The sequence below is a fragment of the Electrona antarctica genome, assembly GCF_951216825.1.
Source record: "Electrona antarctica genome assembly, chromosome: 6".
Classification (NCBI taxonomy): Eukaryota; Metazoa; Chordata; class Actinopteri; order Myctophiformes; family Myctophidae; genus Electrona; species Electrona antarctica.
In genome coordinates, this window is record NC_136811.1 from 23588784 (window position 1) to 23601717 (window position 12934).

Consider the following 12934-nt stretch of genomic DNA (forward strand, 5'->3'; position numbering starts at 1 on the left):
TATGAAAGGGTGCTGATCCCTCATGATAAATTGAATGTCGTGGTTGAAGAGCGTCTTCATATTAATTTGCAGTCTACACCAATCATAAATACTGATACCAGTTTAACCGTGCAGTCCTTTATCCTGGCTGCTATTGGAATTGCAATTTGCAGGGGGGTGGGGGGAGAGATTTGTTTCCACCCTTATGAGGCCCTTGCTGAAAAAACCTTGTTAGATGAAACATGTGCCAGATGTTTTCAAAGATTCGGTGCTGTCTAATCTGCCGTTGAAATGTTTTCCTTTGCATATATCAGGGCATTAACATAAAAATCGATTAGTCGACTAGCAAAACGGTAGTCGACACTGTAAATCAAAAATCTAATCGTTAATAATTTTAATATTTTTTATGATTTTTCTTTTTTCTTTTTCTTTTTTTTTACAGCAGACATGCAGCTGTGAGCTCTGTTGTTTTGTTGGTAGTTCTCCAACTTAAGTACTAATCCATTCCTGGCTGATTGTTTTCATATCATATACAAGCCGACTGTAAGTGGGTTTTGCCGTCACCGTCACTCGTGTAGGTGCGGTGGGCGGCGGTGGCACTGGCAGCATTTAAGACAGATTTTCAAAAAGCATATGCCTCATAGGCTCATACGCTCAATGGGGACAACTACAGTGTGTAAATACTACTATTGGTGAGTTTATTACTGTAGTTTGTTCAACAAGTTAGATTGGAGACGTGTCGTCGTTTCGTCCGGTACAGTAGTTTAGCAGGAGTCCCTCCTCACTCTGCCCAATAATATCCAGTTTGGTGACAGTCAAACTACAGTAGCTCTTGCCGTGATTTCATGTTTCTTTTTCTTATTAATCTTCCTTCATGCTTATCCAACAAAAGTGCAGGCGTGCAGCATTATTAAAAACAAACAGCTATGCCGCGCGATCATAGTTATAATAGTCGCGATGGAGTGAAGTAGTTGATCATCTGATTCATAGCCTGGCAAGCCTGCTAGCTAGCAAGCCTAGTATGTAATCATAACCTCCTCCTAGCTTGTAGCTCCTTCTAAAAACCAAAGGAACTGTGGTTGTAACTTGTTGAACATTTATGGTTGTATGAAAAACTTCGCATCGTTCATTCCTCCTCTATCTCCACTCTCCTACTGAACAAACATTTTCAACAACGTAACATGCTATGCTGCGCCGTAGAAAGGTCTTGCGCATCAAAAATAGCAGATCTACAAGCTCACAGCGCGTCCATCCGTGAGTAATTGTGGACTTGCAACTTTGACTTGACTTTTAACAGCTGATGTGACTTTCGGCCAATCAGAGCGGCATTCAGCGTAATCTAGTAAGAGAGTGGCGACACTAGCGTTGACTCCCACTGTAACAATGGAATGCGGAAGTGCTCATTCTATCTCAATGGGATAGTTCCAATGTTTGGAACTATAGCCCATAGGCACCCGCTTTGTGGTGAGATCAAAGCGTGTCGCCACTCTTACTATTCCACTCGGCCTGCATTCACCGGCTCTGTTTTGCAGTTAATCCTTCACTCGCGCTGGCCGTTTCAGAACACGATGTTTTAATGCTTGATTGGATGGAAAAAAATATATTTTACCGCCGACTAATCGACTATAAACCGATTTTGATCGTGTCGACTATCAAAAATCACGTTTGGTTAATGCCCTAGCATATATTAATTATTTTACTGTGAAGTACGAATATATTCGTACCCCCCAGCTATGGGACGTTATCAGCCAGGTACGTACATATAGTCCGTGTATATAGTGGTTAAGCCCCAGAGCAGCTTTTAACATTGATCCAGTTGCTATGCAACGCCTCCGTCACCACCAGCTATGGGACGTTACAACTTCTCTCCATTTACCTCTGTTCAAAGCAGGATTTTCAAACCTCCATAACTCGGAATCTTCGAGCGCTATCCTTGATGATCGTCACCCATCCAAACTTCGGATGTCATTTGTGACTTTGTCTCGCATCGCTCCCGACATGTAAACGTTTCTGGTGACGGGTAAATGGTGTGCGCTAATGCTAATGATACCAATGGTTACAGTGAGTGTGCATGGGGCTACAGCGGGGAGGAAACCCATTCTCTTGAAGTGGACACAGGCACGGGCATAGGTTAACTACATTTATGCTACCAGCAAAGAAAGAGTTAAAGCGGTTATTTATTTTTCTTTTATGTATCCCACGATTTTGTAACCCTTTTTTTTTCACCCATTTTCAATTGTCAATTATCTAATGTAATCCTGGGCTCTACACTCCCTCCGCCAACCTGGTGAGAGCAATGGACTGATCTCATGCTTCCTTCAATGCATGAGGAGTCCATTCTGCTTCTTTTCACCTGACAGGGGGGAATGTCCCCGGTTGGACGTAGCGTGTGGAAGGAACACGTTATTCCAACCAGTTCCTTTCCCTCTCCATCAGGCGCCCCGGCTGGACACGCAGAGGCAGTTTAGAGAATAGGATTACTGCATGTTTTTGTGAGGGTACCTACCCTAGGAGACACGGGGAGAACATGCAAACTCCACACACACATATTAATGCATTTTCAATGCAGGAATTGTCAAGGGAGCATTTTAATAAATGAGACCCAAAGTTTTGAATGGGTATCTTTCCAGTGTGAGAGGCTGAGAGCACAGTATGGGTTAAATGTGTGGGTAGAGTCGACAGAGGAGGAAAGTATGCTGGTGGGATTTGGTCCTTGGCCAAAATGCAATGTTGCAGAGAAGGGTCCTTAAACCCCTTGAATATCATGAGAAGGGTTTTACCATAGCTTTCGGAGGGGCTTAGGGGGTTAACTTGTCAAGGGTTGTACTATGTGCTGATATGACTAGTCACAGGCACAGCACACTATTCAAGGTCAGAGTGAAATGCTACTGAAAACTGTTTGAGTTGATCTAAACGCCCACATTTGAGAACATTTTTGAAATATTTTATGGTCACGTAATCATTTGTCAACTTGCCTTGGGGTCTTGTGCAATGGAAAGTGCAACTGTGAACTGACACGATTTAGGTATTAACAATAATGTTGGATTATAGTCTATGGTGACAAAGAATGAAAGAACCAGGGCCGAATGTTCTTCAGGGCTGTGTGCCTACAACGGTCTGCAACCCACACAAAAAAAGGCAGTGAGCACTTACGCATACAGAAACACACTTGCTGTTCATGTGCCAGAGATGAGAATGTTTATCGTGGAGCAAGCACTGCAGTGTGGAAATGTTGTGGTGAAATGTCAGGATGAGTTTGTCAGTAATTGCTTGTGCCAGAAACAAAGTTATGACCAACATAACATAACGTGTACAACTGCAAGTGCTTGGTGGGCCACACACACACACACACACACACACACACACACACACACACACACACACACACACACACACACACACACACACACACAAACACAAACCGCCTATTTGTAGTGTCTTCTATAATTTCTTCTTAAATGTGATGAGAATGCTAATGGTTGGAACTTGAAAGTGTATAAGCTGTCTGTGATGGTGCATTTGCAGATGTATGCAATATGCATGCTTGGTTCTCTCGGTGCGTGTCTGTATGTGTACATGTGCTTGTATAGTGTATGTGTCTATTTGGGGGGCCCGTCCACTGTACTTATGTGCAATGTGGAAGTTTCCTGTGTTCTCATTGTACATGTTGGACATTTAGCCAACCACTACTTTCCCCAACTAAACATTTTGGAAATATTAGTGTCATTAAATTCATATCCATTATTAATGTTTCAAGGAAGTGGTAGAAAATAACTGCAAAGTTCAAAGTCACAGTACGAAGGAGCGTTGGGTGTTTAGCCAACCACACTATTTTCCACAACTAAAAATGTAGGAAATGTTAGTGTCGTTAAATTCATATCCATTATTAATGTTTCAAGCAAGTGGTAGAAAATATCTCCAAAGATCAAAGTTATAGTACGTACCCACTAAACACATGCATGTGTGTACACATACACGCACACATTCTGCATTACATACGTACAGTAGACTCGCCGGCCAACTGCTCGGTAACACAAATTTCTACTCGGCCAATCACATGGTAGCAACTCTGTGCATTTAGGCAATGTGCACATGTTCAAGACGCGCTGGTCTGATCTACTGGGATTTTCACACTCGATAGGTTTTACAGAGAATGGTGCGAGAGAGAGAGAAAATGTCCAGTGAGCGTCAGTTCTGTGGTGCCAGAGGTCAGGGGACATTGAATGGTCAGGCTGGTTCCAGCTGATATAAACGCAACAAAACAGTAATAACCATGTTGCAACAGAGGACAAGGTATGCAGAGAAACATATTCTGAGCACCTAATATTGTGTGGGTGTGTGTGCTGAGAACATAATAAATGTACAGTATAAGGTGTGTGTGTGTGTGTGTGTTGTATATATTTTTTTATTGCACACACATACAGAGTGGGCTCGAGTGCTGCTCTGGTCCCCAGGAAGGAGGTATGAGTTTCAGACCCCTTACTGATCTAAGATGCCAGAGTATCAGTGATTTTAATTTGAAACTACTATCCAAAGGGAGCCAGTGGAGAGAACACAGGAGAGGGGATTTGTGGAGTTTGATGACAACCTAGGCTGCATTGTTCAGGTGCTTGGAAGAGGCTGAAGGGGGCACTCGGGGAGACCACACATGGTTGATAGCTAAACCTCAAACAAGGAGCTTTGCAGAATCCCTGTTGAGGGAGGGATTACATGGATGATGGAGTAGAAAAGCATCGGGTTGTGGATGCAATATTGGCCTCACATGATGGTTGATTGTTTAGGATCACACTGATACTCTCGTCAGTCTGGGGGCGGGAGTCTGCGTGGTAGTTGTCAACAGTGATGGAGAGATCCTGCAGAGGGCAAGATTTGCAAAAGAAAGTGCCGCTCAGCCATGACAAGGTTGACAACAATTGTAGGTGGCGGGCACAGACAATCTAACCCGAGATGTCAGCTGGGCAAGTGGAAATGCACACATCAACTTGTATGTCAGAGGAAGGAAAGGAAGATGTCGGGGAAAGCAGTAGGTGGGAAGGATGTGGCATGTGATGACGGAACCAAGAGAGATAAGAGGTGGGGAACTCAGGACCAAGCTCTCGGGAACCCCAGAGGCGAGGGCATATGGATGGATGGATGCAGGGTATCTGATAATCTGAATGTTAATGTCGGGTTGGAGGGACACGTAGAGAGTGCAGGCCAGTACTATTCTACAGGACCACAAGGCTACTGAGCAACATCTGATGGTTCGCAGTGAAAGTAGGAGTACTGTAGCTGAGAGATTCCGTATCTTTACTCCGTATTGCAGTGGAGTGTCAAAATATCAAAAAATTTGTGCTGTAATACTATGCTGTATGCGTATAGAGCCCTTTGAAACCAGACTGGTGCGGTCCAACAGGATGTTCTGTTCTCCCATATTGAGATGGTTTTGGTCTTCAAATGGATCCATGGTTGGTTGCCCGAAAAGAGGAATAACTGACTTGATGGAAGATGATAATATGCAGCCAAATGTCAGGGAGGAATTGATGTCACCAGTCAGGGCCATGAATCACATCGGCTGCCACAAATTGACATTGTGTTGGCCTTCACTTTAAAAAGGGGATTTTAAAAAATCCATGAAAGGAGCAGTAATAAAAATGTGTGAATGACATGCTTATGTTTTCCACAGTAACCACCTGGAGAAGAGCCTGCAGCTGTTGATGGACAGGGTGGATGACATGAGTCAGGACATTGTCAAATACAACACCTACAGCCGCAACCTCAGCAAGCAGCAACAGCAGAAACACCAGGTAACGAGCGTGCACGCACACAAGCACCATACACAGCTGTCAATACTGTTGATGTGCAAATCATGATAGTCTATAGAAACCACGGTTTCTTTGTATCGAGTATTTGTATGTGTTGTGAGCTCATAGACCAGCTATTATTTAAATATTTTGAGGATTTCTGCCTATGACAGGCCCACAATAGGGACAGCATGTTCAAAATTGTTGATGGCAAAGATCAAGATCAACAAGTCACAGTGAAGGCCTTAGCAACAGTTGCAGAAACACTACGTAAGATGCAAATGTACACAGTACATGAAATAATTAGGCCTGTCAATCAATTAAAATATTTAATTGCAATTAATCACATGATTGTCCATAGTGCAAATTAATCGCATATTTTTATCCGTTCTAAATATACCTTAAATCATTGGTTTTCAACCCACAGACCACCATTTGATGAGATTTAGCCTTGCAAACCCAAACTAAAGAATATGTCCACATTTCCATGCTATATTGATGTTGGTAGCATAGGAGAGATAACAGACATGTTGCTAATCAAAATAATTCTTCTACAACCTCTAATTGTGTAGTCTTCTTGCAGTAGTCTTAAGTAATGCTTAAGTAATGCTTAACAATAAATTCTACCATAAGGGTCCACTTTGTTTCATTTTACACTCAAGAGTTAAAGATCTATAAGGGTTCATTTGGTTACCAACTCACCATCATTTAACTGGGGACCACCTGGAACCCCCTCAAGGACCACTGGTGGTCCCCTGACCACTGGTTCAGAACCACTGAATGAGAGGAATGATAGACAGAGGAATAAATTAATGTATACTGGGGCTGACAGAGAGGAAAAACAATGGTCTGGTAAATTAGCAGAGGAAGGTGGGGAGGAGAACCCCCTCAAGGACCACTGGTGGTCCCCGAACCACTGCTTCAGAACCACTAACACTGACTTGAACTGATCATTTTCAAGTTTTGTAACACACACACACACACACAGGGCCAGTGGAAAACAGCAACATGCATGTCTCTCAGACTGTTAATCGCGCGTTAATTTAATTAACGCCGTTAAAATGAATTTGCGTTAATGCACGATTAACACGTTAACTTTGACAGCCTTAGAAATAATAAATACACATTCACATGTACACACAATGCAATAACTTTCTATGTGAAAAAGCCCCAGGACAAGCACAGAATTGTATCAGCGCTAAAACCAAAGTAAAAAGAAGCCTGAAATGACTCTTGCGCACACACACACACACACACAGTACACACACACACACAAACAAACACAAACCGCCTACATCTTCACCTTCAGCCAACAAGGAAGAAGATGAGGAAGCACAGACCTTGGTCTTTCAAAGCTCATCTCTGACTACATTCAGGCTGTTAACAACAGTGAGATAAACATCTACTGTACCATGCACTCTTATCAGTCCAAACTGTTCCTCACCTGAGTGGGACCGTTGACCTCTGCCTCAGACCTGTGTGGGTCCAAACGTGGGCGTAGCTTTTCTGTTCTCCTGCATATTTTTCCTTCTTTACCTTTCGTTCTCTTTTACTTTTCATTCTCTATTATTATTATAACATACTCTATCTATCTATCTGACATCTACTACTGCTGCTTAGATACAGTCAAGGGCATAAAACGGATTATGGATGCAAGTTATTTAATACGTTTTTCTTTTTGTTATCGTTTCCAGTGAGATGCAGCTAAAAGCAGTCAACAGGAGTAAAGTACCTTGTACCTGTGTTCACACTTTCATAAAAATCACACAGACAAAGGAAACAGGGATTGCAGTCAGTCACATAGTGATGCATCATATACATAGACTTCCACCTCTACATATAGTGTGTGGCTGTGTGTGTGGGGGGGATGCATGTGTCGAGTTTAAAGTCATAAAATCCAAATCCAAAAGGGAAGCATGCACATCTCAGAAAGATTTGACGGGTGCTGAACAAACAATATTCATACAGAAAGAAGGTGGGATGTCCGCACACCATTTCTTAAGCTCCCAGTAAGTTTATTTAGAAAAATAATCAATGTTTCGACCCTTCCGGGTCTTCGTCAGGAATAAGGATACTGAGAAGTAGGCGTGCATTATATACAATTCTAAAACGGTTAGTCCCAATACTTGATTCTGATTGGCTGGTTACCGTCACGTGACCGGTGTAAATTTCACCGATAACCCACACCTTCAATCACTATATCATTCGCACCTGATTCCGCATCTCTGTAGCTGTACTGGGGAAGGGGAGCGCTTGATTACCTTACAAACCCATGCCGTGCGGGCGTCTAAGCGCCGCCCGGCTCATATGACTGTGAATGTGTGGCTCCAGGCAGCCCCGTAAAGACATCAAGCGCTATTCTCCCGTCACATAGGCTACTTGCCGAGCAAAACAAGGAAGTGATGTGGCTCGCTCTGGTGGTGCAAAGCGTAGCTACTTTTGTGAATTTAATAGTTGTATTTAGGTTAATATTGCTATATGTTTGTAACCGTTTTAGAAAAGCAATAAGCCACTCGAGGCCCCAGCTTACCGGGTATTTTACAATGGCTGGGGGGTAGAAGACCCTCCGCTCCGCGTCGGGTCTGCCTACGCCCCCAGCCATTGTAAAATACCCGGTAACCTGAGACCTCTCGTGGCTTATTGCTTAAGTAAACAAGCTGTCTTTGCAATGAGGGTAATCAAGTGAGACACCCACCACATCTACTTAAATAGCTAACATACAAAGTTGTCAAGCCCAAGGCTAGTAGAAAAATATTTTTAAATATTAAAGTGGCACTAAGGCCAATTGTAGAAACAATTAATAAAAAAAATGGAGGAATTGAGGTTGGGGTTATTAAAGTGGGGCTTTAAGCAACTAGTCTACTACTAAAGCCATTAGTTGATCTCGTTGGTACTAGTTGATAAGAAATAAAATAAGGCGTTTCTTTTTTTTAATATTGTCTCCACCAGGCCGAAGGCATGGGGAGAGAGTGTTTTGCACGCCGAAGGCAGGGGAAGAAGAGTATGTTTTGCACTCCGTCCGTGTGTGCGTGCGTCCGTCTGTCTACAGCTAATCTCCGGCACCGTTAACCCGGCCGATGCCAAATTTTTCACACGCACTCCCTGGATGCTAAAGATGCCAAATTTTCCAGAACGGCCTGTTATAGCGCCACCAGGAGGCCGACTTTTGCAAATCGTTACACGGGCATCTCTAATGTTTTCGATATTTCATATTCCATCCTAATTGTCTAACATTGGCTTTCAAAGTTTGCAGGATTGGCCTGTTTTGAACAAAAAGCCTCTAATCATGAACGCAGCGTGCAATTTACGTGAAATCTTTCACAGACTTTTTCACATTGGCCTGTTATAGCGCCACCAACAGGTGGATATTTGCAAAACACATTTTTGGAACAAAATGCCTCAAATCAGCCAATTGCCATCCAAGGCGTAAGAAGAAATGTCACCCTTTTCACATTGGCCTATTATAGTGCCACCAGGAGGCCACGACCTGGCCTGGTGGAGACCTGTGCCCCGAGGGGCGCTTTTTCTAGTTTATAGTCACCAATGTAGTTTTCTTTTTAAAATTACAAATATTATATTAAAGTGTGCCGTTTGAAATGGGCCGATCTTTTGGCTCCTAGCATTGCTGCTTGCAGTGCCGCATGTGCTGTTAGAAGCATTATCGAGAAGCACAGTGTAGCTGCTTGCAGTGATCCTGAATATTGTTCATCTGATTGACTTCACACTCGACACTGCAGTACTTTGGGCCCTCAGCAATACACCTGCGACCTGTGAAATGTATGAGATTAACTATTCCCAAGATAGTAAAGACTTAAGACAAAATTAATTGAATTTATAGATGGACAAGGGCAGTGCCTAATAAGGGCAAGGCTGTCCAGAGCAGGCTGGATCTGGAGGACCACTCAACCGCACTTCTTTGCGTCCTCAGCAATACGCCCACCATGTGTTGATCGTATGAGTGATAGATCTGTTTTTTGTGCCAAACCAATTATTACTTTTTGTAGTGTAAATATCTTTTCCCCCCTCCTTTTCTTTGTTGTTTTTGATCGGTTTGTTTTGTTTGCTTCTAAAATTAGCATACAATTAAGTATTTTCGTTCCAATTATGCATGGTCTGGTCATGCTTTTCTGCACCGGTAGGCAAAACTCAAGAGGAGCGGAGAAAAAAAGTAATCTGTGCAAAGTTTGCTTTGAGCTTTTTGTTGTGTAGTGTTCCCTTCTGCATTTTTTTTGTGAGCTTCAGTCAACCATACAGGTGCGTTGTGGGAGACGTAGTTGAAAGCATTAAAGCAACTCATCTGCTTTTCTCCTCGCCTGCCACCGCCTCCCCTTACGCCAGGCGGTGTCTGTCTGTCCTCCACCTTTTCAAATTAACAGGGCTTTTAGTTCCTCCAGGGACCTGGCACCTCACTGATTTACCCGCTGTCAGCCCTCCACAAATCACTCCATCTCTGTCAGCATTTACAACTCTCTCTCCGCTCTCTCTCGCCATTTTCCTTCACATCTTTCTCTTCTATTTCCAACTTTTACACACCTACTGGTCCTCACCCTTTCACTATCACTCCACCCTCACGACACTGCTTATTTTTCTGTTTCTCCTTTCCACTCTTCCTCTCGTTTCTGTCCTTCTCGCTCCCGCATTTTCCATTATCTCTTTCCCTCACAACTATATTTATCTCCGCCTGCCTCCTTTCCTGTTCTTCTCTTTTAAACCTCACTGCTACACTTTCACTCCACCTCTTCCCCTTTTCTCTCTTACTCACTCCTCTTCCCCTCTCCTCCCTCCTCTCCATCAATTTTGTTTGCTTCTCATAATCTCTCTCGTCCCTGTCCTGCGTCTTTCCTCGTCTCCCATGAATGTTGCCTTGTCATTGTTCCTCCTCCTTCCACCCCGCCCTCCTCTCTATCACTTTATATTCACCCCCCCTCCCTGCATCTGTTCCTGTTCCAGTACACCCAGAGGAGACAGCAGGAGAATGCCCAGAGGCAGACCAGAGGAGAGGCCGCGCTGCCTGAAGAGGACATCAACAAGATGTTCAAGCCTGCTCAGCCCCCACCACGCATGGACACCCTGCTTATTGCAGGTACACACGCACGCGTGTCGCGCACACACACACATACACACCCAGGCCCTTCACACTTCGTGATGTGCCCATCAGTTACTCCCACAGTGCTTATCTGCCACGTCCTATATGTCCTACCACACACACACACTGGCGGAACAACTTGGTACCGGGCCGGGGGGGTGAGCGCACGACTGTGCCCCGCCTAAACTTACTGAAACACAACTGTCTGTCATGGAAGTAAGCTACAGACTTCCTCTTCAAAATAAGAGCTACTTGTAATGATAAGTCGACACTAGTTTTATTTCTTAAGTGAACTTAGCACCCTAAGAGATAATGCTTTGAATGGGTAAAGGTCTCTGTCGTGAGTGACTGTGTAACGCTGTGTGATCGTCGATCGATCATCTGACGGTGAAACGACCCCCCCATCCCCACCGGTAGCTCCGCCCCTGCACACACACACACACACACTCACTATTTCCATGCATGGATAGACTCTGATGTAGATTTGCAGGTAGCCAGCTTCCCACACTCCAGCTTCATCAGCTGCCTCTTCACCACACGCAGGAGCTCGGTTTTTGTTCTGTAATTCTCTCAGCCATTATCTTGAAATTATATTAATCTATATATTAAATTTAATTAAACTTTTATTGACTCAATCTCCAAGTCAGCCCCCTGCTGTCTCTCAGCCGGCCCATGGCTTTCTGATACAGTACATGTTGACATTCGTCTCTTTCTCTTTACCCGGGTTCCCACTAATTTTATGTGTTGTCGTTCTGTGTGTGTGTGTGTGTGTGTTGTGTGCGTGTGCGTGTGCGTGCCTTCCAACAGGGCAAATTAACAATTACTGCTCGAATGTCAAGGAGTTCACCTCCCAGAACCTTGGGAAGTTGTTCATGGCAGAGGCTCTTCAAGGCCACAACAGCTAGAGGACAGATGGAGGTGGAAGTCCACGGCCCCGGTCCACGGTGACTGGTGGAGTGCTGCTCTGGGAAATGGTTTTCTAAATAGATATTTGTTATTTCAACTCTTGAGTTCCATTCCAAATTCTAAAGATTTGTGTGCATAATTAGATTTTTATTTAACAAATAAAACATTTGCACCTCCACATTTCCACTGGCTCCTTGTGTGTTTTTCTTTTTGCATGATTCTAGTCCTTTTTTGCAGCATCACAGTGAGGCATGTTGTATGCCAACTTCCACTTCACATTTGACTGTACTGGAACAAAATGGATTCACTAGTGCGTCTAATTTGAATGAATTATTTGAGAACGTTAGTGTAATAAAACACATGGTAAAGTTTGAGCAATAATAATAATAATAAACTTTATTTATATAGCACGTTTCATACATAAATGCAGCTCAAAGTGCTTCACAGGGCAGGACACAAAAATAGAATACAATAAAACACAGTCAAGTAGTTAAAATGATAGAACAATGGCAAAGAACAAAATAAAAGTATAAAAACATAGAGAAAAAATATATAAAAACACAACATGCAGCAAATCAGTCAGGACAGAGTAGGAACGCAGATATTAAAACAAAACAAAGCAAGAGTGAAGAGGTGAGTCTTGAGTTGAGATTTAAAAATGTCTACAGAGGGTGCGTGTCTGAGCTGGAATGGTAATTTATTCCAGGCTGTTGGGCTGTAGAAGCAAAAAGCTGCCTCACCATATTTTTTTGTGCACATTTCTTTAGGCACTTCAAGTAGGCCAGCAGTGGAGGACCTGAGGGGGCGGTTAGGGACATAATAGGTAGGCAGTCACTGAGGTACGAAGGTGCAAGACCATTTAGGGATTTATAAACAAATAAAATAATTTTAAAATATATTCTAAAAACCACTGGGAGCCAATGCAGTGATGATAGAACTGGAGTAATGTGTTCTCTCATTTTAGTTCTAGTTAACACTCTAGCAGCCGCATTTTGAACAAGTTGGAGTCTATCCGTGGATTTCTTTGGCAGGCCTGAGAGGAGGGCATTACAATAATCTAATCGAGAAAAGACAAAATGGACCAATGTTTTAGCATCATCTAAAGATAAATATGCTCTAATACGTGCAATGTCTCGAAGATGAAGGAAAGCTGTCTTGGTAGCTTGATTAATGTGCGCAT

At 43.3% G+C, this 12934-nt stretch overlaps 1 protein-coding gene across 1 annotated transcript in view; it reads left to right on the forward strand.

Moving 5' to 3' along the window:
• The window catches only part of LOC306924820 (eukaryotic translation initiation factor 3 subunit H), a 61619-nt gene extending 49682 nt beyond the window's left edge, over positions 1-11937 (forward strand). The window contains exons 6-8 of the mRNA XM_079503472.1: positions 5645-5765; positions 10713-10845; positions 11656-11937. Coding sequence (XP_079359598.1) covers positions 5645-5765; positions 10713-10845; positions 11656-11753 — 352 coding nt within the window. The 3' untranslated portion in view covers positions 11754-11937. The remainder of the gene's footprint in view (positions 1-5644; positions 5766-10712; positions 10846-11655) is intronic.
• Positions 11938-12934: the final 997 nt, after the last annotated feature.